The sequence below is a fragment of the Verruconis gallopava genome, assembly GCF_000836295.1.
Source record: "Verruconis gallopava strain CBS 43764 unplaced genomic scaffold supercont1.19, whole genome shotgun sequence".
Classification (NCBI taxonomy): domain Eukaryota; kingdom Fungi; phylum Ascomycota; class Dothideomycetes; order Venturiales; family Sympoventuriaceae; genus Verruconis; species Verruconis gallopava.
Genome location: NW_015622155.1, coordinates 182,497 through 204,302, shown reverse-complemented (window position 1 = coordinate 204,302; position 21,806 = coordinate 182,497). Strand labels below are relative to the sequence as shown.

The following is a 21,806-nucleotide window of genomic DNA, read 5'->3' as shown; positions in this document are numbered from 1 at the left end:
ACAGTTCAACACATCTCCTCCCTTACTGTCCGCATGGATGATTTAGCCGATACTTAGGGAAAAAGGGGGGGGGGGGGGGGGGGGAAAATGTACATGATGCTACTATTGTTCACATATACTTGGTGAGAAGTGTTTCCACATGTCTAAAAAAAAAAAAAAAGAAAAAGTATCGCGATACCTGCGTGTACGAGTCCCCTATTCGTCTCTTGTGCTCGTGTTTGCCCGTCGGCGCCCAGCGCGCACATCGTCATACAGCATCTGTGTTCACTGCTTACGGAAAGACACCGTCGTGACGACGGTACAACAATGCCCGACCAATTTTTGACCCCAGGGCGTTTCAGTACAGGCGGGGCCGCTTATTCCAGCCGCCCCCTCGATGCAAACGCATCCCACATAACAGGTCGTAGATGGCATTGATTAGCCCGCCGGGCGGGACAAACTTGCGCTGCCTGCGCTGCCCTTCCGGCGGGTGAGATCCTCCCTTGCAAGCAGGGCGTCGATCTCCTTTTGGAATTCATCCATATCTGCAAGGATGTCTCTGGCCGACTTCATCGTCGACGCCACGCCGTCCGGCATGCTGTCCTCCTCAACGATGGGTACCCTACGCACGGAGTTCGACATCGAGGGACGACGCTCACTGTCGAAACTGGACCGGACGATTTCGCTACTCGTGCGCCGGGGCGAGCTGACGATTTCGGTTGAGGAGCGGGAAGACGTGCGTCGGGGCGGAGGGCGGGGCGGAAGAGTGCCGCCGCTCCCGCCGACGGCGCTGTCGGACTGTGGCGGTGACATGGCTCCTGCAGCGCTGCTGGTAGTGCTGGTAGAGGGTGATGTCACATTCATGTTGGATAGTGTGGAAGTTGCGGACTGTGTCGAGGACGCGCGGTTGCGCGCAGGAGGTAGCGGCGGTGATTTGAGACTGGGCGATGGATTAACGCTCGAAGTCGAACCTTCGTCGCTCGTAGCAGCCGGCGCAGCGTGTCCACTTCTTCGAGCGGGAGGGGGCGGCGGCGCCACACGTGTCGAGGAGCCTGTGCTCTCCGCAATGCTCACGTTGTCTTCCATCAACGAGGGCCGCGATGACGCCGTACCGCTTCTTGATCGGCCTGCAGGCGTGGTGGGTGCTCGTTGCGACGATCGCCGGGCAAGCGGTGGCGGAGGTGGCTTCTTCGGCTGCGATGATAGCTCCACAACATCCTTTTGTTCTCTCGGCTCGCGCGAGGATATCATTGCCGCGTGTGCAATGTCGGAGCGTGCAGCTGGCTGGGGAATGGGTGGCAGAGGTCTTTTCAATTCTGCCGATGAACGAGGATGCCTGTCTTCCTCGGGACTTTTGACAGATTCTTCCTCTGGAGCTGCGCCCGAGAAAGCGTCAAAGGGCACTATTTGCGGGCCTGCAGTCGTGACGGACTTGCCATGCTTATGGCGTGGCAGTGGCGGCGGCTTGACGCGCTTGCTTGCAGTCCTCTGCGGTGGAAGCACATTGTCCTCTTCCTCATCCGATATCGACCTCTCATAACTTGTCCGCGGTGTCTCTCCAGCCATGGGGTCGACTAAAGACTGCCTGCTTACGGAAGATGTATCAGTGCCGCTGCTGCTGTCGGCCAGCGCAAACGTTGTCGAGGTAGCGGTCGTAGTGTTAGCAGGCGCACGCCGCAGCACTCGCTGTTGCTGAGCAGGCGGATCTGCCGCGGGGGTCGACGGAAGCGGGCGAGGAGGCTTGCCCGTCATGAGCAGATTTTTGAAGGCATCAACGTCCATAGCAGCTCTCGGGGACGTCTGACCGGCTGTGTAACTCGAATCCGCAGCGTCCGGGCTGGGCCGTTTCTCAGGGTAGGTTGCAGGTTGGACAAGCGTCTCGTCCACGTCGGCCAGCGTCCTACTAAAGGGGTTATTCGGGGGCCTAGGCCGGGTAGCTGTCGTGTAGGCTTCGGCGGAGTCTGTGGCCGTCATCGTCTCATGGCCGTGAATGGCCTCGTCGCTGTTCGAGTCGTCGTCTCCGCTGCTGCTGCTCGTGTGACCGTGGGTGCTGCGAATGGGCGAGTGACGCATTGATGGGTGGGCAGAGCTGTCATCGTACATAGCCGGTACGCCATGGGCAGCTAAGAGGGCACCGCCGTCATGTAAGGGTCTCGGGGATCTCGGCGGCGAGCTTATGCGCACCTGTTTCTTCGTGCGCGGGGCGGAACCATTGTTGTCTTCTGAAGTTGACGCTGGAGCTATTTGGAACGGTTACCACTGCTAGATTACACCTGCTGCCAATAAAGAGGCGGACTGGTAGCCGTGCAGAGCCTTTGTGGTATGGACAGAAGGGAAAAACAAAAAAAAATAATTGACGTATCATGCTTGTATATATATACATAGACAGAAGGGTGACTATATACCATCGGATCTCGATTCCGCATGGGAGTACGCCGAGCTGTGGACGGATCGGCGGAAGGGATTTGAGCTGAAGGAAGACGATGAGCTCATGACGACGACGGACGACGTGCTTCCATGGCTTTAGGGGAAGAATGATCGTCTCTTTCACAGGTTGACGACACGCAAAGACGAAGAAGAGGAAGCAAAAGATGGGAGGTGTCGCGAGTGTGGCACGGAAACGCGCGGGGGTCGGCGCGAAAGAAGCCCACGGTTGGCTGTTCAGACCAGCGTGCTTGACGGTCACTTGGAGCAGAGACGCTCGTGATTCAGGCGGACCAACAGCTGCGGTCCGCTGTAAGACGCCAGCGCCGATTTGCTCGATCAAGCTCGACTAAACTTGGGCAGCTGGTTCTGCTCGATCGGATGCGCCTCAGAAGCGCCGTTGACAATGGCGTGTGCCAGACGAACGGGCATCGCGGGTTCGACGAGCGGAGTGCTTGGAAAGGGCACGGAGAGCGGCGAAGCGTGGCAAAGGGAGACAAAGCACGAGATGGCTGTGCAGTGTGATGACCGGGCCGTTGCTACTGGCTGAGGCTGCTGGCAGCGGAGGGGACGCACCCAGGCGCCGCCGAGGACGGGCGGGCAGCGACAGACGCCGGCCACTGGGCCTCGCCCGCTGTAGCACAGTGCAGTAGGCGCTGGTCGTGGGCTCTGGAACGCAGCGCAACAGCACCGTCCGGCGCGCGGTGGAACAGCTGTCTCGTCTATGTGCGGCCATCCAGGTCGCAGTCGTGAGCGCCAACGCACTTGCACAGGCTCTCGCCACTGCGCGCCCGCGAAGCCTGCACTCACATCCCCTTGCAGTCTCTCTGGCGCACACTAGACGGTCTCTTCGCTCGCCACTGCTAGATCTGCATTGCCAGCCAAGCGCACAGCTTGCCAACCCTCTCCACACCGCAATCTGCATTCGGAATGCTCGCGTGAAACGCCAGATCGGTTCTGGGGCTGCCACGTGAGATTCAGCCTCGTCCAACGGGTCGGCCGGCCCTCTGTGATCGTTGCCAGAGGAGGAGGGCGGCATGCCCTGACCCAAGGTTTGCCTGTGTACGTTCGGGCCACGACGGGGAAGAGGCGAAACTGATTCATAATGTGAGGCACGATGGCGCCATAGCTCATCTGCGTGTTGGAGCATGGTTTATCGCGCCCGTCTTGCAAACAGAGATTCCATTTCACCCCATCGTTTGCACTCTGCAGCTCCGCGACAGGATGCCGTGCTGCGCGGTGTCTTGGGACGGCGGAAGAGGAACCCCTCGCGCAACAGGCACTAACAAGGGCGACTGTTTCTGCGTCTGAGGGTGTTTGTACGGACACGATTGATCAGGGCCGATGGGCCAATTTCGCTTGTCATTCTCACTCGATGCCCTTTCACGACAATTTTTGTTGCATCGACACAGTGTTTGGCGTTGCGCGTTTGCCGTTTCCGAGCGTGCACTTTGTGACCCACTCGCGTCGTCTTGCGCAGTTCGGGGCGTTATGTGTCCACGTCCAACACCCAGCACGTGGTGTATCCATCCGATGCTTAGCACCATGAAACACGGTGAGCATATTCACTGCTCGCATCCTCGCCCAGCGCCGTCTGTCCTTGCTTGCGAAGGAAAAATAAGCGGCTTCGCGCTGAGAGACACAGAGGAAACGCCAGCCTTTGTTTTGTGCGCCCTTACGCGTGGCACGATCGCTCCACCATCAGCGGCCGAGATCCACTGTCAGGCCTCCCGTCAATCAGCGGCAAAGGACCGCGACAAAGGTCAGCCGAAGTCAGCGTACGTGAGCGGGCCCTACCCCTTGGACCCCTCCCTAGAGACGCCCCTGGAGGGCCCCTCGAGACCCCCGCAGAACTGCCGCCCCCCCCCCCTTAAGAACCGTCCACCGTCGAGCCTCTGCTTGCGGCTCTCATCGCTGGCTGGTTGCTGGTGTGTCCCGTCTCGGCTCGACTCGCACGGCCACTCAGCTTCTTCATCATACCGCCGTAACTTGATTCTTCGCCCTGTTCTATTCTTGTTTCTTCATCTCTTCCTCGCCCTCGTCACCTTGTTTGTTCTCGCCTGCACACATTCTCACACAAAATCACCGCACAGTGATTCATCGTTTCGCTCAGTCATTGTGTCTCCTCGTCATCGCCTTCGTCGTCGTTGTACTCCCCGCCGCTGTCATTCCCAAGTCAGTCGATCACAGGCCGTTGTGCGTGAACGGATCCTCCCATCGCCACAAACAGTCTAGAGCGCCGTCACAATCCACCTCCATCAGTTTCGGATCTGTGCCGGCGACCTCTCATCGAAAAGCTAGTCCGGCCTCGCCGAAATCACGCAGCCCACACACTCTTCGAACTTACACGCATACACATTCAAACACCTGTGCTCTTGCGCGCACACGTACACGCACTCATTCACCGAGCACACGCACGCAAGCATCCTCTTCACTGCTTCTCGGCGTCGTTGTTCTCTTTCACGAACCACGAAGCCCGTCCTCCACCTTCAGTCCACTCGTCCTCTCTACCTCACTGCCCTCTCAACACACACAACACGCGCGCACACGTACACACGTTCTGGCATCCATTACCATTCTTGATGTGTTAAAAAGTCTCCTGCTTTTCGATCGGCTCGCAAAAGCTCCTTTGAGGTCAGCAGGTCTGCAGGAGTCTTCTTCTTCGCCAACCATTGCTATTGTGCGTCCTTCCCATCTCTCCCTTTCACCTATCATCGACTCCTCCATCCTCGCATCGCTTGTGTGCACAGTGGCCACGGCACGCGTGTTTTCCCTCCATTGTCTCCCGCTCAATTCGCTGTTTGGCCTGCAGTCTACTCCGAAGCTGCTCGCCCACTGCACGGTGCCCTCACACGCCTGGCTTAGGCAATTTTCAAGCTAACAACCTTCTCTGCAGAATCTGCCTACATTTTGCCGTAACACGGACCTTCGCTCCTCCCCCGCCAAGTTACATCCTTGTAGCCCTCCGGCAGGTTATATCAAGGAAACGACCAGTAATTAATCCATCGTTCGTTCCCGTCCTTCATCATGGCCTCCTTGAACACTCCGGGCAACCGCAACAGCACTCCTGTCGAGTCTTCCAGTACCCTGCGTCCCCCCTCTTCCCGCCAGATCGGTGCCGGACATCACCTGCGCGCGTCTGCCGACATGGGGGCCTATTCCGCGACTCCTCTATCCGGTCGCAACATTCGCCCCGCCTCCGAAGTGCTCTTCAATCAGGCTAAGGCTGGCCAGGGCTCCGGCGCCGCCGACGAGATGGATCAGGCGACGCAGCAGTGGCTTGCCGACATCGATCAGTACGAGGCCACGCTCGAGGAGATGGCCACCGCCACTTTGGACCAGGACTTCAAGGACGAGCTTAGCGCCATCGAGCAGTGGTTCCGTGTCCTGAGCGAGGCTGAGCGCACCTCTGCCTTGTACGCACTGCTCCAACAGACTACTCAAGTGCAGATTCGCTTCTTCATCCAGGTCCTCCAGGAGATGGCTAAGAATCACCCCATGTCGAGCATCCTCTCGCCATCAGCGTTCGGGCAAAAAGGTGAGCACACATACACTCAATCCGCATTGGACGTGCACCGTTCTTCGTTCCGTACCAAGATTCGAACGGTCACTGACCGCGGCTCTTAGACCCCATGTCCGCCAAGTTTGATCAAGCAATGAACAGGCTAACTCCTGAAGGTTCTCGCAATTCGCTCGGCATCGCACGTCCGCCTCCTTCACCAGGTGCCAAGCGTCTCTCACAGCTTGATCCTGCCGTCATCAACTCCATGTTCCCGGATGCAGCGGCTGCTATTGCCAAGCAGAAGGAACGCTTCACCCAGGAAACCGGCATGGCACCCCCTTCAACTCGTAACAGCATGATCGGCGACCGATCATCCCTCGTGGCCCCAAGCATCTCCGCGCCCGAGGAGAAAGCGTCTCAGGCGCCATCCTCACCGTTCGTCACACGCACTGCAGACGCACAGCAGCCACCCATCGCCCGTCCGAAGTCTTCGTCTGGCCAACAGCAGCAGCCCATGGGTCAGTTCACGCAACCGCCGCCTTCAGCAGGTCTACGTTCACCACGCCCGCTCGGCCTCTCTAGCGACACTAATATCCAGAGCACCACGCTTGAGGCCCCACAGACAATGGCCGCTGGTTTGCCTGTTCTTACACCGATTGGTAATTGGGCATCTGCTTTGAATACGCCTATGGTAGGCAGCTTCCCGAACCAGCAGGCCCAAACAGATCTCGCCAATGCTACAGCCATGAAGCTTGCAGCGCTCTCCACGGTGAACAACCGCATCCAGTTCGATGACGTGCGCAAGTACCGCCGTGAACGGTCCAGCGAAGGCAAAGGCAACGGTGCGCCAGCCTCACCAGGCCTCCCCAACGCAAACTTCCTGATGACCAATGAGCTCGGACAGACGCAGCAGCTTACACCTCAGCAGCTGGCTGCGCTTCAAGCGCAGCAGATGGCAGCTATCAATGGACGACGATCGCGGCCTAATTCACCGGGCGTCATTATGAACCCCATGCCTGGCCTTGCTCTGCCTAGCTTGCAGCAGAATGGTTTCTTGTCCGCGTACGATAACAATGCTGCGCTGCTCGCAGGCATGAATGCCATCAATCTGAATCAGTTTGGTGGTGTACAGGGCGGCGAGGGTTACCTAAGCGACCACGGCGATGCGCAGCGTGGACGTTCCCCGAGGGGTCGACGTGGCAGCAGCAAGCCGCCAGAGGACCCTACAGATCTCCAGCTGCTGAAGGATATACCTGCGTGGCTGAGGAGCCTGCGCCTGCACAAGTACACTGAAAATCTAAAGGATTTGAAGTGGCAGGAGCTGATCGAGCTGGACGACGAGGCTTTGGAGAAACGAGGTGTAAATGCCTTAGGTGCTAGAAGGAAGATGTTGAAGGTACGCTTACATAGCAATTTTTTTTTTTTTATTTTTTGGGGGGCCTGTCTTCCTGTTTCATGAGTTACTGACACGTATCGCGAACCTAGGTTTTCGAGCAGGTCAAGGAAAGTCATCCGAACGGAACTTGAATTGCTTCCCAAACCCCTGATCGCCTATGTCGATAGAGGGGAGCTGTAATCGTCTGTGTATGTGCTCTGGCTGATGGATGTGAAACCCTCATGCGAATACGATCACGGACTGGGCTCGACAGCAAGCAAAGCCTTGCTGTCGCATCAAATAGGAACACGCTCGTGGAAAGTAATGTCACGAGCAAAGAATGCTAGATCTGTAATGGGACACTATGAGGAGTCGCTGACGTTTTATCAGATCGATCAAAGCTAAATGATTGGTCTTAGTATCTCAATTTCTATATTTCTTTTCTCTCCTTCATCTCTTGCTCTCTACCTCCGCATTTGTGGCAAGGCTGCATGGGCATGGCGTCGTTCTTCTCGTGTTTAGGGAGTAGCCTCTAGTGTACTCGCATGTGTATTTACAGCCGTGTCTGCTGCATCATCAGATGTCGCCCATCTTTGAGGTCCGGCTCCCGCCTTGCCCTGATCGGTACTTCTATTGGCACTTCATTGCAGTCAATAATGTCATCCCGCAACTACAGCTCAGGCTCGGCCTACCGTATCTTGAGCCATATTCAATCGAAAGTAAGGAAGCTCATCTCTTCAGATAAGCGACGTTGTCCAAGGTATGGGTGTGGTCAGTTTTCATTCGACACACCACGGAGCAGTCAGGAGCGAAGCGTGTTTCGACGATTTGCGAAAAAAAAATGCCAGCTAATAGTAAAAGAGAAGGGGCTGGACTGCCGAGGATCGTCTGTGACTTTTTTTTTTTTATTCTTTTCCGTCAGTCACGCCTCGTCAATCAGTTGTTTCGCTTTGCCTGGGCGCGCACCCGAACACTGACAACGCCTTGCTGCGGGCGGAGCTCAAGCCTCCCGTCTCGTAAACAAAAAAGAAAAATATTTCGAAAGAAAAAAAAGAAAAGGAAAATGGAAAACAAAACGTAACCCGGAGATCTGACGTGCTACGATCGGTTCACGCTGTCGATCCACGGTTACGTTTCTGCACCCGCCAGGATTCGATCCCCCCCATCTCTCTCTCTCTCTCTCTCTCTCTCTCTCTCTCTCCCTGGGAGTTGGGCACCTTTTTTGACTTTGGCCTGACAACTGTCAGCTACAGTTCTCTGCAAGGTCAACAAAGCGTCCAAGCCGCCTGCTCGTGCCGCGCTGGTGCTTCCCGTCTTTCACTAGAACAAGCCCTCTCCAGACCTGGAAGGCGGGATCGTGGTTGGAGAGAAAGGGTGGCTAGTACTTTTCCTTCCCTTTGGCCCCCTCCCGTTAGGACGACACTGGCTGATCTTTGGCTCCCCGTCGCAAAAAAGAAAAAGCGAAGCACCTGTCAACTCCCTTTTCCTGATCTTTCTTTGAACCCTCCCCCTCCCCCGGCTCCTCTTCTTCTCCCGTTCCGTCCGATCGACAACCCTGCTTCTAAGCGATGGGTCGTGCGGATCACATTCTAGAGGCGGCCGGTGGAGGGAGGATGGTCCTTGCTCTGGAGCCGTGCGCCCTGCAGCCTGCGCGGAGTCAGCTCCCTGCTGCGCGGACCAATACGTCGAGCGTGCGCTGTGCTCCGCGGACAAAGGCCGCACAAAGTCGCAAGACACTACTCGCAACTCAGAACGATCCAAAGTAGTGCCATGGCGTGGCCCTTTCGTGCTTCCAGAAAAAAAAAAAAAAAAGAAAATATCGCGATTCGAAGATACCCGTGACGGCAAATAGGCGCGAGTGGAAAGGACTGTTCAAAGACATTATCATTGCCGGATTACCAGGCTGGAATACGACGCTCTCTGAGATGTAGTGGAGAGATCTTCATACGTGTGTAATACAGGACAGCGCTCTTATGAAATAAATACGCGAATGACCAAAACCACGCCCAGTTCTTGTTTTCCACCCGTATCGGGTTCGCATTACAAACTTCGTGGCCAGACAAAGAGGGAAAAGCACGACCAACACGTGCCGCATTGCAGCAAGTTCAATCTGATCCAAAGACAAACTCGGAGAGCAGAGTCCGGTTGCCCAAAATGCAAGTTTGCGAGCCGCAATGTTCCAACGCCAGAAACGTATATATATATATATATATATATATATAAAGGACGCCTTTGAGTGTCCGATAATCGTTGTTGCTTATTTTGGATCGTAAGAAAAGCCATGCATCGTTACCCCCAGAGACCTAAGCGCCATTCCAAGAACGTGAGAGCCAAACGTTTGCGTGAAATGATAAATGATTGAACGGCAAATTGGGGGGAAAAAATTTAGCCACCTAGGCTGTTCAGGCGAAATGGGTATCTTCATATCAAAATAAATCAGGAAGAGTGATCGAGGTGCCCAACAAAGGCGGAAGAGGAAGCAGAAGAAGGAAGACGACTTGTGGAAGAAGAACTGAACACGGCCTGCGGACACAGCCATTTGTCATTGCGCTGGCTCATCCACTGTCGTAGAGTCGAACCAGTCATTGAAGAAGCCGTCCGGAGTATCGCTCGTGCTCGTGTCTGCTGGGGTCTTGTCGAAGCTCATGCCAAGTCCGTAGTTGCCGTCTAGGTTCACGGCGGTCGCGAAGTGCGGGTTCAACATATCGTTAGAGCTGAGCGAGCCATTCGATAACGTAGGTGTGTTCAGGTTGTCCATACTGGCGTCAATCTTTGAAGTAGGCGACGCCATTGGGTTCGGCGAGAGAGTCTGGTTGATGCCGTCCGACGTGTCCTTGACGTTTGAAGACGAGTCGGACGCGCCGAAGTTGGGTCGATACGTGTAGTTGACGCCTTGAGGGACGGGTAGGCCATGCGACATGTTCATGAACATTGGCGTATATTGGCCGTGAGGATCAAACGACGTGCCAATGATCTGCTGCGCCTCGACTGGCAAAGAGGTCGTCAATGGACTGATCGAACCCTGCATCTGACTCATCATCGGATCGTAGGTTGAAGTTCCCATGGGAAAACCTCCGCATGGGAGTTGCGAGTTGGCCGTGAAAGCTGGGTGGCCGAGATAGCCAGGTTGAAAGCCTGGAATTGCCGGTGAGATTGGCATACCTCCCATGTCTCCGGGGCGTTGGTGAGTACCCGAACTTGAAGTTTCGTCCACACCTGTAGCCATCGAGTGCCGTCGCTGGTGCTGAAGCGTCTGAGCATTGGCAGAGGGCTCCATCTTAACTGACTGGGTCGGATTATCAGGCAAAGACGAAATTGAATGGGATCTTCCCTCATGACTACGTTGGTGCTGTGGAGGGTAAGGCGCCTGACGGTACGATTGGTTACGCTGCGTCAAACCCGGCGATATGGCCCCTGTCGATGATTGTTGCTGTGGCTGGTACGCGAAGAATGGAGTTGTTGGAGGCGGCATGTTTGACATGGATGGGTTGAACATCATACCGTTCTGAGCAGCCAAGGCCATCTGTCTGGTGCCGTAGGCGCTTAAAATCCAGGCGTTTAGGCGTCCGTTAAAGGCATCGGCGGTCGATCCCAAATGAGCTTGTAGCCTTCGATACTGTGCTTGCAGGTCGTCGTCTTCCTCCTCGTACATTTCCTCGTTGATAACGTCTTGCTCAGTCACACGCAAGGCACGGCCAGTCCGCTTCTTGTGAATCTCAGATGCACGTCTTGCAGATTCAATTCGCGCTTCCAGGCTGCGATCGCTCCGTCGCGAAGCAGCAATGTATGCTCTGAATGGCAATTAGACTATGGAGGCTGCGAAGGAGTCCAGTATTGAACAAACCTTTCCTGATTTTCTTCATGGGTCCTCTCCGTCTTCAGCCCCTTCGTGTTTATCGGTGCTCTAATTGGCGGCATCTTGGTGACTGCAGAAGGTTCGTGTGTATAAGCTATGGTCTGGCAACCAAAAGCATGTGTGATGCAGCGGCGCGCCCTTGTCCAACGAACGAGAACGACGAGAACCAACAGCAGCGAGACTAATGACAAGATGGGGAGCAGAAGGTGACAGGTAACAGAACAAGCGGAGAGGGGTGTAGCCAGGCAAGTTCCGCACGTAGGAGTAAAGCTTGAAGGGTCCGTTGCAGTGCTGAAGCTAGAGGGATTAGCCGGTAAGAACATCAAAACCAAGAGCGCGGATCATTCAAGCGCGGAAGAGCGACGCAAGGCAGGCAAGCAAGCAAGCAACAAGAATAGCAGGATAGAAATCAAATTCACAGCGGCAGTGGCAAAAGCGAGATGGAACTCGGCAACGACGCAGAGACAGCGACAAAAGGTGCCATGCGCGCGGAGGAGAGGGGACGAGTGCGTTGCGGGCAGATAGATATACGGGCGTTGCCACTCACGTCTACTTGTGTAGGCTGGACTTCGGGAAGTCTGGGTCGCAACGGCGGGGAAAACTTTAACGAGCGGCCAAACAGGAAGGCTGTGGACAAAGCAGGACCACTTGTGGATGATCAGATGGAGGCCCGTCTACCGCGTCGCAGACCTTGTGTGACTCAAGAGGCTTCGGCTAAAAGACGAGAGTTTTGAGGGGTGGAAGGACGGGCAGAAGAATGGAGAGACGATAAGATTCGTAGAGAGGGAACTGAGGGCGAGGAGCTATAAAGAAAACAAGGACGCCGACATCACTGAACCATTCTTTTTGCCAGGCCAGCCAGCCCGCGGCAGACTACAGGTTAGCCTCGAAGGGGAGCAGCAGCGCTAAAGGGCCAGGCGTTGGTGGAGATTTTGGGTTCGACAGCGCAAGCGGGTGAAAATGCACGTCCGCAACGCCGTCCATCCGCGGATGCTGGGACGGCTGTGCTGTGCTGTGCTGTACTGTACTGTACTGTACGGTTCTATACTGCGCCTCCCTCGCACGGTCCTGTGCGCAAGGGCCGTACGGTAAGCTATCGGGCGTCTCGGCTGGGGGTGGGCAGAGAGGGCCGTGTGTCAATCGCCGCTTTTGGCATCCGCCCCGGCCAATCGTATCGTACGTTACAGTGCGTTTCAATACCGTGGTACACACAGTACTAGAGAGTTTATTACAGAAGGAGCAGCAGCCAGTGCCGGCGCCAACGCCAGCTGCTGGACGGTACCCATCCCGCCCAAGATCGGACCGGCCAGGTTTTCCCACACGTAGACAAACACGCACTGTGCTCTGCTGTAATGTACTGCACCGCACTGTACGGTACGGTACGGAACCGCGCAGAGCTGTGCTTGCCTGTATTGTCCATAACGTACGATTCAGCAAGAGAGCAGCCCGCTGACTTGTTCCATACCGTACTGTAATCGGCCGAAACGCTGCGATCGGTGAGTCTTTCAGATAGGCGAGCTGCACGTCGCCCCAGCCGTCGGCTCTTCTCGCCCCCTTCCACGCTGCGTCACTCGTTCACATCCCTTCTCGCCCCGGCTATGGCGTTGACAGCCGCCATGGCTCCTGCTTCCGCATGGCGTGGCATTCTCCACGTAGATCTGCACCTCTCTGTCAGATCGACGATCGCGCTTAGTTTTCTTCGGAGCAACCATTTCATTTTCTTCCCTAACCCCTGATCCGTGGTCCTCTTTTTCGTCCGTAATCGCGATCCGCACACGTATCTTTGCGCAAGTCATATAGCGTCGAGGTACCTGTGGATCAGAACTTTGTACGCGACTTGACTATTTCTTCGGCGCTCTCTGTGGATCCAATTGAAGGCGACCGCCATTGACCGCGCCTTTCAAATACACGCAGTCTCCGCTGGGTGCATACAGTATTGCAACGAAAGACGACGATGGTCCAAACCACAGGCAGCCCCCAGCGCACGCGAGAGTACTGTAGAGTGGACTGCTCGTGCCTTTCAACATGTACGTACGGAGGCACGCCCGAAGAGCCAATCCGGTCCACGTCGCCACGCTGGTGCACCCCGAAGTCTGTCGGGATAAGTCAGCATTTCCGTGCCTGCGTTGGACACGGTGGGAGAATCCTAGCACAGTCGGTCGGCGTATCTGCCAAGCAGCTCTGCTCGACCTGCATTCAATCTGGCTGCATGTGTCCTCTCGAACAAATCAGAACAGAGATGGACGAGAGCTCGAACAGGACAAGAATCCCCCGCCCCCCCCCCCCCAAAAAAAAAATGAGATCAGTGGAAAGGGTTCCTGCGCCTGCATTGTTGTATTTTGAACTATGTACGGTACGTTTCACTGTGCTGTGAAAATTTTAGTGCCTGATTTCTCTTTCTCGATCGTGGATGGATCTGCACCCTCCAGATCGCGCCGCTGGCCAGGAACCAATTTTTTCTCTCGGAGGATGCGATTTCCATTATCGACGATCGCGTGGTACGATCTGCCGCATCATCGAAAAGTTGTTTATCCGGAAAATCCCATCACGATGACTTCGGTACCAAGGGGCCAAGTTGCCCGTTCATCAGACACAAAGCGCAGGCTTCCTTGACACATTATAGCTTAACTTAGAGCAAGAGATGATGTCATCAGCTTTGCACAAGTTAACTTCAAGTTAACCAATTCAGCCATAGTGGGGAGCTCGCGCGGGCGCTTATTTAATGCTTCGAACTTTGGTGTGCGATCATTTTGGCCTATCAATCGATGTGGTTTAGTCCGTTGCCTTCCACCAACCAACCTCCCTTGATGACAAGCGTGGCCGTGAGGCGGAGGAATCTGCACATCTTGGTCGACTATGTTCCCAGTCCAAGCCTCAAACTTGTCCAGGAATTAAAAAGTAGAAAAGGCTTAATTCCTCTTTGGTTGGTGCTATTGTTCGATGCATTTGCTTGTGCTGATGCCGACAACACTTATTTCGCTCCTGTCTGGACATTTCTATATTTTTTTCACCTTTGCCATGCGACCAGTTAGCCGGAGCTTGAGAGGTAGACCTAGATAACGGTGAACCAGTGCTCTGTATCTCTCATATCAGCCCTGTATCATGTGCCGGACTCGTTCTGCCTCTCGAGACAAGATCGCTTTCCTGTCCACCCGAACTGTTGTATAGCAGAATAGCAACATGCACATCTGCAAGTTGGCCCGTATTGTTTTTGGGTTGCCTCGGGTGATGCTCTCTCACTTGGTTTCCGCAATCGTCCAGGTCACCTAGCTGGGACTTGTATCCTAGACAAAACCCCCAGGCACAACGACCCACTCGTTGCCACACCCCGAAGCACGTTATCGCGATAATTAATTTTCTGCTTACACGCGATGTCCTAACACCTGCATCTTCCCTTGTGATGACACAAGCGTAACGAAATCCCTTGCAAATGCGCACCTCGGCTCCAGCGATAGCCTCCTATCAAAAGACCTCACGCCACATCTATTCACCCGTGTTGATCGCATTTTCGATGCTTCACCCTCAACGAAATCAAAGTGCTAAACGATAAGAACAGGGAAAGTGTTATCACCTCAATGAAGGACCAATCGTAGTTGAGCCGTCTCCATGCTCTCTTTCGTGGCAAGGCCCAAAGCAGCGACACCATCAGTCCGCTTCGCCCCAGCAACTGGACTGTTGTTACGACGGAGCCACTTCGCTCCGCCAGCGTGGTCCGGCAGCGGCAGAGCGAAGCTCAACACCAACTGCGACTCCCTGCATTATTACTTGGGCTACCGCTAGCTTCGCGGCTTGCATTTTCGACCTGGGGTCCCCAGTATCTACTTTCAAGTACACAGTCTCGCAATCCTGCTACCTTGTCAGATCAACATCAGCCTATCAGCCACTAGCTTATAGAACAGCAATCGCCAAATCATGCTTCTAGAAACCTGCTAGTCCAAGAATCAAGGCCAGCAATACTTTCGCTGCTTTAGACATTTGGCGAGAACACGGCTTGCTGACGCTCCTCTATTCTTCGTGGCTGCAGCAAAACCGTTTTTCATCTTTCGTATGACTTTAATTCTGAGTGTAGAACACTTCACGCAATGAGTGAGGAGGTCCTGCCCTGTATGTTCTCCGAAGAAGACACGACAGCTTACTTCCGAGCATCCAGGTCCCCATAACTGCACCGGTGTTTTGAGTTGACCGCTCAATTTTTTTTGCCACTCACACATACGAGAGTATCGAAAAAACCACTTCGCCCAGCTTCTTGCTCGTAACACCTCATATTCCACATCTAAGAACCACCATTAGCATCTGTCTACCCCACTTTACGGCCGCCCCCCCCCCCCCCCCCCAAAAAAAAAAACGCTTGTTCCGTATGTTTGGGCACAATCGCGTACTTTGTTTCATAACGCTTGATTAGGACTTACAAACGCACCTATGGTGTTTGTACTGGTGTCGTCACCTGGATATCGGGTCCTGTCGAAGAATTACCCACTTCAGTAATCATGGGCTTATCCCCTTTGCGTAGTTCGAGCCAACATGCTTTGCCAATCCGTGTTATGTTTTCGTTATGAGTGGCTAGGTTCTTGTAAGGCTCTTTCAAACAACCATTTGAACAAAGCAACTCTTAATTCTACGTCTAGTTACGGACCTGGTAGGATCCGTGAGCAAATCGCAACTGTGAACGGTAATGATTTTCCAAGATCGCCCAACGCCATGAGCTGTACTATCTGTTGTGGATCTTGGAGAGCCGTCGGACAAGGCTGAGAACCCTAGTGGCGCTATTCAGGGCCAGACTTCACGCTGCTAGAGCAGACGGGCCGCTTTTAGATGGCCCTTCGATGTATCTTACCGGAGTTCCAAAAGTCTGGCTATCTCTATTTTTGCCAGCCCAACACACTCCACTGGGAGACGATGGCAAGCACCGTAAGGTGCATCAGCAGGATCGAGGCCAAGAGTCTCAGTGGCCAAACTTAGTCACAAAATTAATTTTGTCTTTGTGAAGGCTCCTCTTCCAGCAGCGTAGGCCTGGAGCACTTCGAAATCTTAATGGTTGGGGTATTCCTCAGTTTAGTTAGCATACTTTGTCTACACCAATTTTACTTGATCACCTCCCTTCTGTCTCAGGAATATGCGCCCAACGAGTTCAAATTTGTACTCAGTTCGTGTTCATTGAGTAAACACGGAGTACAGATCTGAATAGCACGTTGGACCATAGGATGGAGCAGATACCAATATTTTGTAGAGAGTAGAGATCAGCTCGTCCAGGCAAGTAGGTTATTGTCACTAAACTCGTTCACCTGCTTACAGAACACGTTATTGAGTCCTGCAGGTGGCTCCTGAGACAGAACCCGTAGTCGGTTTAAATTTGAACATCTTGACAGCGTTCTGCAGGAGTTACTTAAAGAGGACATAGCCCTGTCGATGTCAAATTGGAAATTGCCCTTTGACCATCACGAGCGATCCTTTGCTGTGAACGGCCTGGCTCTGCAAACACAACACACTCCAAGACGAACCGCGCCCGCTTCATGAACCCGTTCAACACTTCGCCTTGCTCCCCTGACCCGCTGGCTGAAAGCCTTGCAATCTCACCGCCGCGCTGATCCTGCAGGGCAGAGGCAACACGGAAGGGCACGGCCAGGCCTTGTCGCGTCTTGCGGGACGACGGTTCTGCGACAGTTCACATCGTGACTCCTCCGCGAGTAGCACACAGTATCTCGCATACCAAAGGACTTCGGCACGATCTTGCAGAGCATGTGAAAGCGTCGTTCCGTCCTATCGGTAGATGCTGTGATATGATGAATCGCAAACTTTACGCGAGGCCGCGGGCCCAGGGCGAACCTCCAAGGGAGGGGGTTTCACAGCAGTTCGGCTGGACAAATGTAGCACAGCAGAGCGACGGCTCTGGTTCAGCTTGCGCTCGCTTTGCGTACCCTAATGTCGACAAATATTTTGTCTGCACTTTCTCACCCGCTCCTGTGTCCCCTTTCCAGGCGTAGGTATGTTGTTGGCATGAATGGCGGAATAAGGGCTTTGGAAGGTGACACTGTCTCTATTCATTTCAATCCTTTAGTCTTCATTGCTCAGACAATTCACGCGATGTTGTCTAAGTTTTTTGAACTGCCTACGGTATATGACGCGAAGCCGGCTTACTCCAGTCACCACACTCCTACTTGTTTAAGCCTTAGAAAAATGACGCCCTCATGGTGATGCCATACATGCTCATGCTATATTCATCCCGAACAAACGAAATAAAAGCCCCACTTTCAGAGTGTGACCTGACGCAAAACACGCGTCTACGTGCAGAAGTACATGGGAAGGCCCAACCAGGTTCATCACCTACTGGTTTTCATCTAGCCACATCGTACACTTCATTCTCAGTGTTTGAAATGAAGATCCGATCGGGCTCAAGCATTTCCGAAGATTGCAGTGCTCACAACGCGAAAACGGCACCGCTAGATTTGAACCTAGCACACACTTGTGATTCAAACAACCAATCTCTAGGTCTGCAGCTGATCGCCGGAAACAACATCGTCCAACGAATCGATCCAGGCTTGCTGCAGATAGGACGCAGGATCTTGAGAAGCTGCTCGACAGAAAAGTAATGACGGCTTTACGATTTGCCTACAGCAGCATACATGACAGTCGTCCTGAAGAAGCCGCCCTTCGTCTTCTCGATAACCTGCTGATAGACAGACTGTGGTGGATGATTCATCACAACCGTGCCCTGCTGGTAGTCGATTTTCGCATCCACGCGTGTGTCACGGATGAGGTTTACGATCCACTTTTCACCTTCAGCTTGCGAGAGGTTAAGGCGGGTCGAGAGATCCCTGCAGCGTGGCGTCAGTAGGTTCACAGCAATGTACCTCCACGATATGACTATGTGAAGGGAAGGGGGAGAAGGGGATTAAGGAGGCTTACTTGATGTCGATGCGTTGATGGATTTTGCAGTAGCTTTCCGAGATGAGATGGCGTGCTGAGTCAACGAAGGTGTCGGTCAAGTTACGCAGGAAAAAATCCTCTGCGAGAATCTGCTCCGCCTCTCCCAGCTTCTTCTGTGCCTCCTCGAAATCGAAGTCAATGTTTAAGGCCTTGATGAATTGTGTTAGGGGGTCCGAATATTCGTAGCCCTCCTGGTTAACGATCTTCGTTAGGTCCTTCAACTGCTTCTGGTACGTATTCGAGTTTTTGGTACGCGATCGTCCAGTAACTACAGCAGCAGTGAGGTATCTTAGGAGCCACGGGCAGAGAGTCTGTATCGTGTTGATATAGGCTGGGGAAAAAAAGAGATCTGTAAGGGTGTCGCGGGCTCCTTCGTAGTTGAAAAAGGGGAAGAGAGCCCAGTGGAGAAGCCATGTCCTATGCTGCAGCTGTGCAAGTGGGTTGTTGAAGAGCCGTGTGTCGATGAGTTCCTTGACCTTCGTGATCTCCTCCATAGCAGTCTCCCACTCTGTCGAGAGGATATCGGAGGCAAGTTTGCCCCATGTAGCCGACGCGACCTTATCATTATCCGTTGACTGTCGCTCGGATTAGAAAACGTTCTCTGGTCATGTCGACAGGGGAGTAACTTACCAGGACTCTGAACTGATAGAGTAAATCGGCAGCCTGCACGTACTCGCCACAGCTGTACTGGAAGTTGCCAAAATCGTACAAAGCGTTCACCATATCGCTGGTGACGCCATGCTCCGTCTCCAAATACTTCAAGTTGGCCACCTTGTCACTCCTGAAGTTTGATACGACTGCCTCATCCTCTAGCAGTCCTCTCAGCTTCTCTGTCTGCTGTGCAAGCTGATCGCGTTTCGCGATCGCCTCATCCCGCTTTTGTGCGTACTCCTTCGCTGGTTGTGACAGACCCTTGATCTCCGCGTCCAACTTGCCCAAATAATCGAACATATTTGTACCTTTGAGAAGCGCGGCCTTGAGCTTTTTGTTCTCCGTTGTGTCTTCTCGGTCCTCAAGCAGTGGGAAGATGAGGTGTCTGTCGAGATATTGGATCATCTTGGGGAGGACATCGTACTTCTCGACAATGTCCTCCGATGCGCTGTTCGAGTCTGCCATGATTGCGACGGGGAAGTACGCTCGATTTCTTGTGTGGTGTCGAGACGCCGATCGTGGTGTATGGGCGTCTCTGTTGTTAGCTTTCAGAATTTTGATCCCCTGGTGGGGCCCTTCGTGCGGAGGAAAACCGGAAAAGTGGTCAGCCTGCGGCGGCCTCGCCCTGGGAACTTTTTGTTAGCAAGACAGACACGGAGCATAGTCTTTCATCTGTGTCTCGTACTGCTTCCGCGACACCCTTTTCCATTGCAGCAGAACTCTTTATTGATACACCTGCCATCCACTTGCAACCCTCAGATTGGTACAAATCTCACGATATTGCAATTGACGACGCAAATTCGAGTGTCGTTAACACGTTACAAAACCTGGACGTTCATCGCCCATGTCTACGCGCACAAGATTTTGAAAGCAGTAGAGCATCATGTTGTTGCGAACATCAAGTCGAGGGCTCTATAGAGCGATATTTAGCTCAAGTCCGGCGCCAGTGCGAAGAGCGCTTTTCACTACAACACCACCGAGGCGCATCGTTCCTATCCACAACACGAATGAACCAGCGTCTCGATTGTCAGATAACATCGCCGTTGATGACTTAGGGAATGATCTTCCCTCGTCGAGATCGGTCTCGAAAAATGAAATCCCGTCAGATTCAATGCGGTCGCAGCGATCACAAACAGCCTCCGGCTCTACTGAAATGGCTCCTTCTTCTTCACCCCTTCTCCCTTATCACGTATCAAGAACCCCTTCGAATAACCTACCTGTCTACCACGATACGAGGAACGGGAATACACGAAAGGAGACCATTATACGGAAGATTTCTGGAGATGCACGGCCTCTGCGTGATGCCATCCGCGAGTTATTAGGCGTCGAGGCGGAAAAGGTATGGATTGGGAAGGTGACAGGGCATGTGTATGTTAAGGGTCATCATAAGGCAAAGATTGAAAGATTTCTGGCAGAGAAAGGTTTCTGAAAAGCGGCTTCACAAGGTATTGTACTATTAGCATCTAGAGCAGTCTGTTACGCAGAAGAGGGACGAAAATGGAGCTTGTATAACAGGACGCGAAGAACGAATAGCCTCGGCCCTTCTGGCACCATATCGAATTATTCTCGAAATATGTTCTAGATGTCGCTGCTTATATGTTCCAAGGCAGTATCGATGGTGGACCTGGGCCAACATACACGCCGTCACGTGTGGTTTGAGTGAGGAGCCCCGCCTATTTTGCTTGCAATTTGCACATACATTCCACTGCTCACAAATTTTATGAAAAATCTCTTGTCTCCGTAAGAACATGGCATCTTCAGTTCCCCGCTTCAAACTCGTTTTCTTTGTTCCACCAACAGCTCTCAATGTGTGCAAGAAAGCCATCTTTGACGCGGGCGCTGGTCGATACCCGAACTACGCTGAGTGTTGCTTCCAGACGTCTGGAACAGGCCAGTTCAGACCCATTGATGGCGCGAAGCCGAACATAGGTGAACTTGGGAAGTTGGAAGAGCTTGAGGAGATTAGAGTGGAGACGGTGATTAATGGAAGGGACGTTGCACAACGAGTAGTGGAGGCATTAAAGAAGTAGGTTTTTTGAAGAATCATCATATGCCGGTTCAGAGGCGGAGACTAAAATGAGATCCAGGGCACATCCTTATGAAGTAGTTGCTTATGAGGTCTACAAGATTGAGGATATATGAAACCCGTTAATGGTTGCTCCAACTCGAAGTTTTCGTCAATTCGAACTCGTGGCAATTTGATATTGGCACTGATATGTCCAACCTTCACTCTTATCAATGCTCATTTATTCCTACTGAGTCTGTGCAAAGTACGGATTCAAATTCATCTATGAGTGACTTATCGTGTCAGTATTTAAGATTTTTGAAATTAAACAGCACAGTGCTCGTGGTTCTTTTACGTTCTTCAACTGCAGTTTCTCTTTCATACACAAGATCTGCCATAATTATGGTCAAGCAGAGTATTTGATCTATTTTTCAAATGAACTCCTGGATAACATTTTGTACCATCTCGAGCGCAAGGAAAGCTCTATGAGGGTGCCTTGAAGTGCCGTATCCCGATCTCAGTGGAATTAATAGGACTACGATCGAGTCGAAGAAGATCAAAGAATATCTTAATCATCTCGTTGAGCTTTTCAGAACTTGCAAGGTAAACACGGATCAAGCTGCTAAAGTTGAAGAAGCTACAACGACGATTCCTCATCGGCGAATAGGCGTTGCGAGCAACGCTTTCCAAGCTGCGAATCCTCTTCAAGGCTTCCAAGGGACAAGATATGAAGCATTATCAGGGTTTGGAGAAGGATTCCAAGCGAATTGGATTGACCTTTGTGACCCACTGCTCTGGAAGGACCAGTACTTGCAAAACTTCATTGATTCTTTACCAAATCTAATGAAATTGAGCTGTAAAGCTGGATAGCTTCCTCAATATCCGCCAAAATACGTCCTGAAAAGCGCAGAACGGTCTTACATGAATGAAGAACTGGTAGGATCTGGCCCGGCCAGTACTTGGCTTAGTCAATTCGCCAGGGGGGAAAACAGCATCCCCACACGATTGCCTGGTACCCTGATAGAGTTATTTATTGAGAGCGATGAGTCAACCGATATAATGCACGACGATTCTGAACGCCTCAAACGTA

The 21,806-nt window shown here is 53.1% G+C and overlaps 5 protein-coding genes across 8 annotated transcripts; 2 read left to right on the top strand and 3 right to left on the bottom strand.

Annotated features, from left to right (window-relative positions):
• Position 1: 1 nt before the first annotated feature.
• Positions 2 to 2,610, bottom strand: PV09_05868. Of its 2 annotated transcripts, none has more exons than XM_016359430.1 (2): positions 94 to 2,610; positions 2 to 25 (listed from the first exon to the last, which is right to left on the bottom strand). In XM_016359430.1, exon 1 carries the CDS (start codon positions 2,080 to 2,082, stop codon positions 418 to 420), a length of 1,665 nt encoding a protein of 554 aa, XP_016212679.1. In that variant the 5' UTR covers positions 2,083 to 2,610; the 3' UTR covers positions 2 to 25; positions 94 to 417. The 2 variants fall into 2 exon arrangements, with proteins under 2 accessions (XP_016212679.1, XP_016212678.1); XM_016359429.1 differs by lacking the exon at positions 2 to 25 and having other exon boundaries at positions 69 to 2,219; positions 2,385 to 2,610.
• A 1,732-nt stretch (positions 2,611 to 4,342) lies between these two features.
• On the top strand, positions 4,343 to 7,866 carry PV09_05867. 3 transcript variants are annotated; one of them, XM_016359428.1, is made up of 4 exons: positions 4,343 to 5,083; positions 5,300 to 5,941; positions 6,082 to 7,301; positions 7,391 to 7,866. In XM_016359428.1, the coding sequence occupies exons 2-4, from the start codon at positions 5,431 to 5,433 to the stop codon at positions 7,430 to 7,432; spliced, it is 1,773 nt and encodes a 590-aa protein (XP_016212677.1). In that variant the 5' UTR covers positions 4,343 to 5,083; positions 5,300 to 5,430; the 3' UTR covers positions 7,433 to 7,866. The 3 variants fall into 3 exon arrangements, with proteins under 3 accessions (XP_016212677.1, XP_016212676.1, XP_016212675.1); XM_016359427.1 differs by having other exon boundaries at positions 6,031 to 7,301; XM_016359426.1 differs by having other exon boundaries at positions 4,343 to 5,245; positions 6,031 to 7,301.
• A 1,283-nt stretch (positions 7,867 to 9,149) lies between these two features.
• On the bottom strand, positions 9,150 to 11,992 carry PV09_05866 (uncharacterized protein). Its single transcript, XM_016359425.1, has 3 exons — positions 11,684 to 11,992; positions 11,125 to 11,433; positions 9,150 to 11,071 (listed from the first exon to the last, which is right to left on the bottom strand). Exons 2-3 carry the CDS (start codon positions 11,196 to 11,198, stop codon positions 9,823 to 9,825), a joined length of 1,323 nt encoding a protein of 440 aa, XP_016212674.1. The 5' UTR covers positions 11,199 to 11,433; positions 11,684 to 11,992; the 3' UTR covers positions 9,150 to 9,822.
• A 5,164-nt stretch (positions 11,993 to 17,156) lies between these two features.
• PV09_05865 (eukaryotic translation initiation factor 3 subunit E) lies at positions 17,157 to 19,266 on the bottom strand. Its single transcript, XM_016359424.1, has 3 exons — positions 18,691 to 19,266; positions 18,040 to 18,635; positions 17,157 to 17,948 (listed from the first exon to the last, which is right to left on the bottom strand). The coding sequence occupies exons 1-3, from the start codon at positions 19,174 to 19,176 to the stop codon at positions 17,732 to 17,734; spliced, it is 1,299 nt and encodes a 432-aa protein (XP_016212673.1). The 5' UTR covers positions 19,177 to 19,266; the 3' UTR covers positions 17,157 to 17,731.
• Positions 19,267 to 19,594: 328 nt separating this feature from the next.
• PV09_05864 (uncharacterized protein) lies at positions 19,595 to 20,140 on the top strand (the record flags this gene model as incomplete). The annotated part of the gene is made up of 1 exon (XM_016359423.1): positions 19,595 to 20,140. One exon carries the CDS (start codon positions 19,595 to 19,597, stop codon positions 20,138 to 20,140), a length of 546 nt encoding a protein of 181 aa, XP_016212672.1.
• Between the last annotated feature and the right edge of the window lie 1,666 nt (positions 20,141 to 21,806).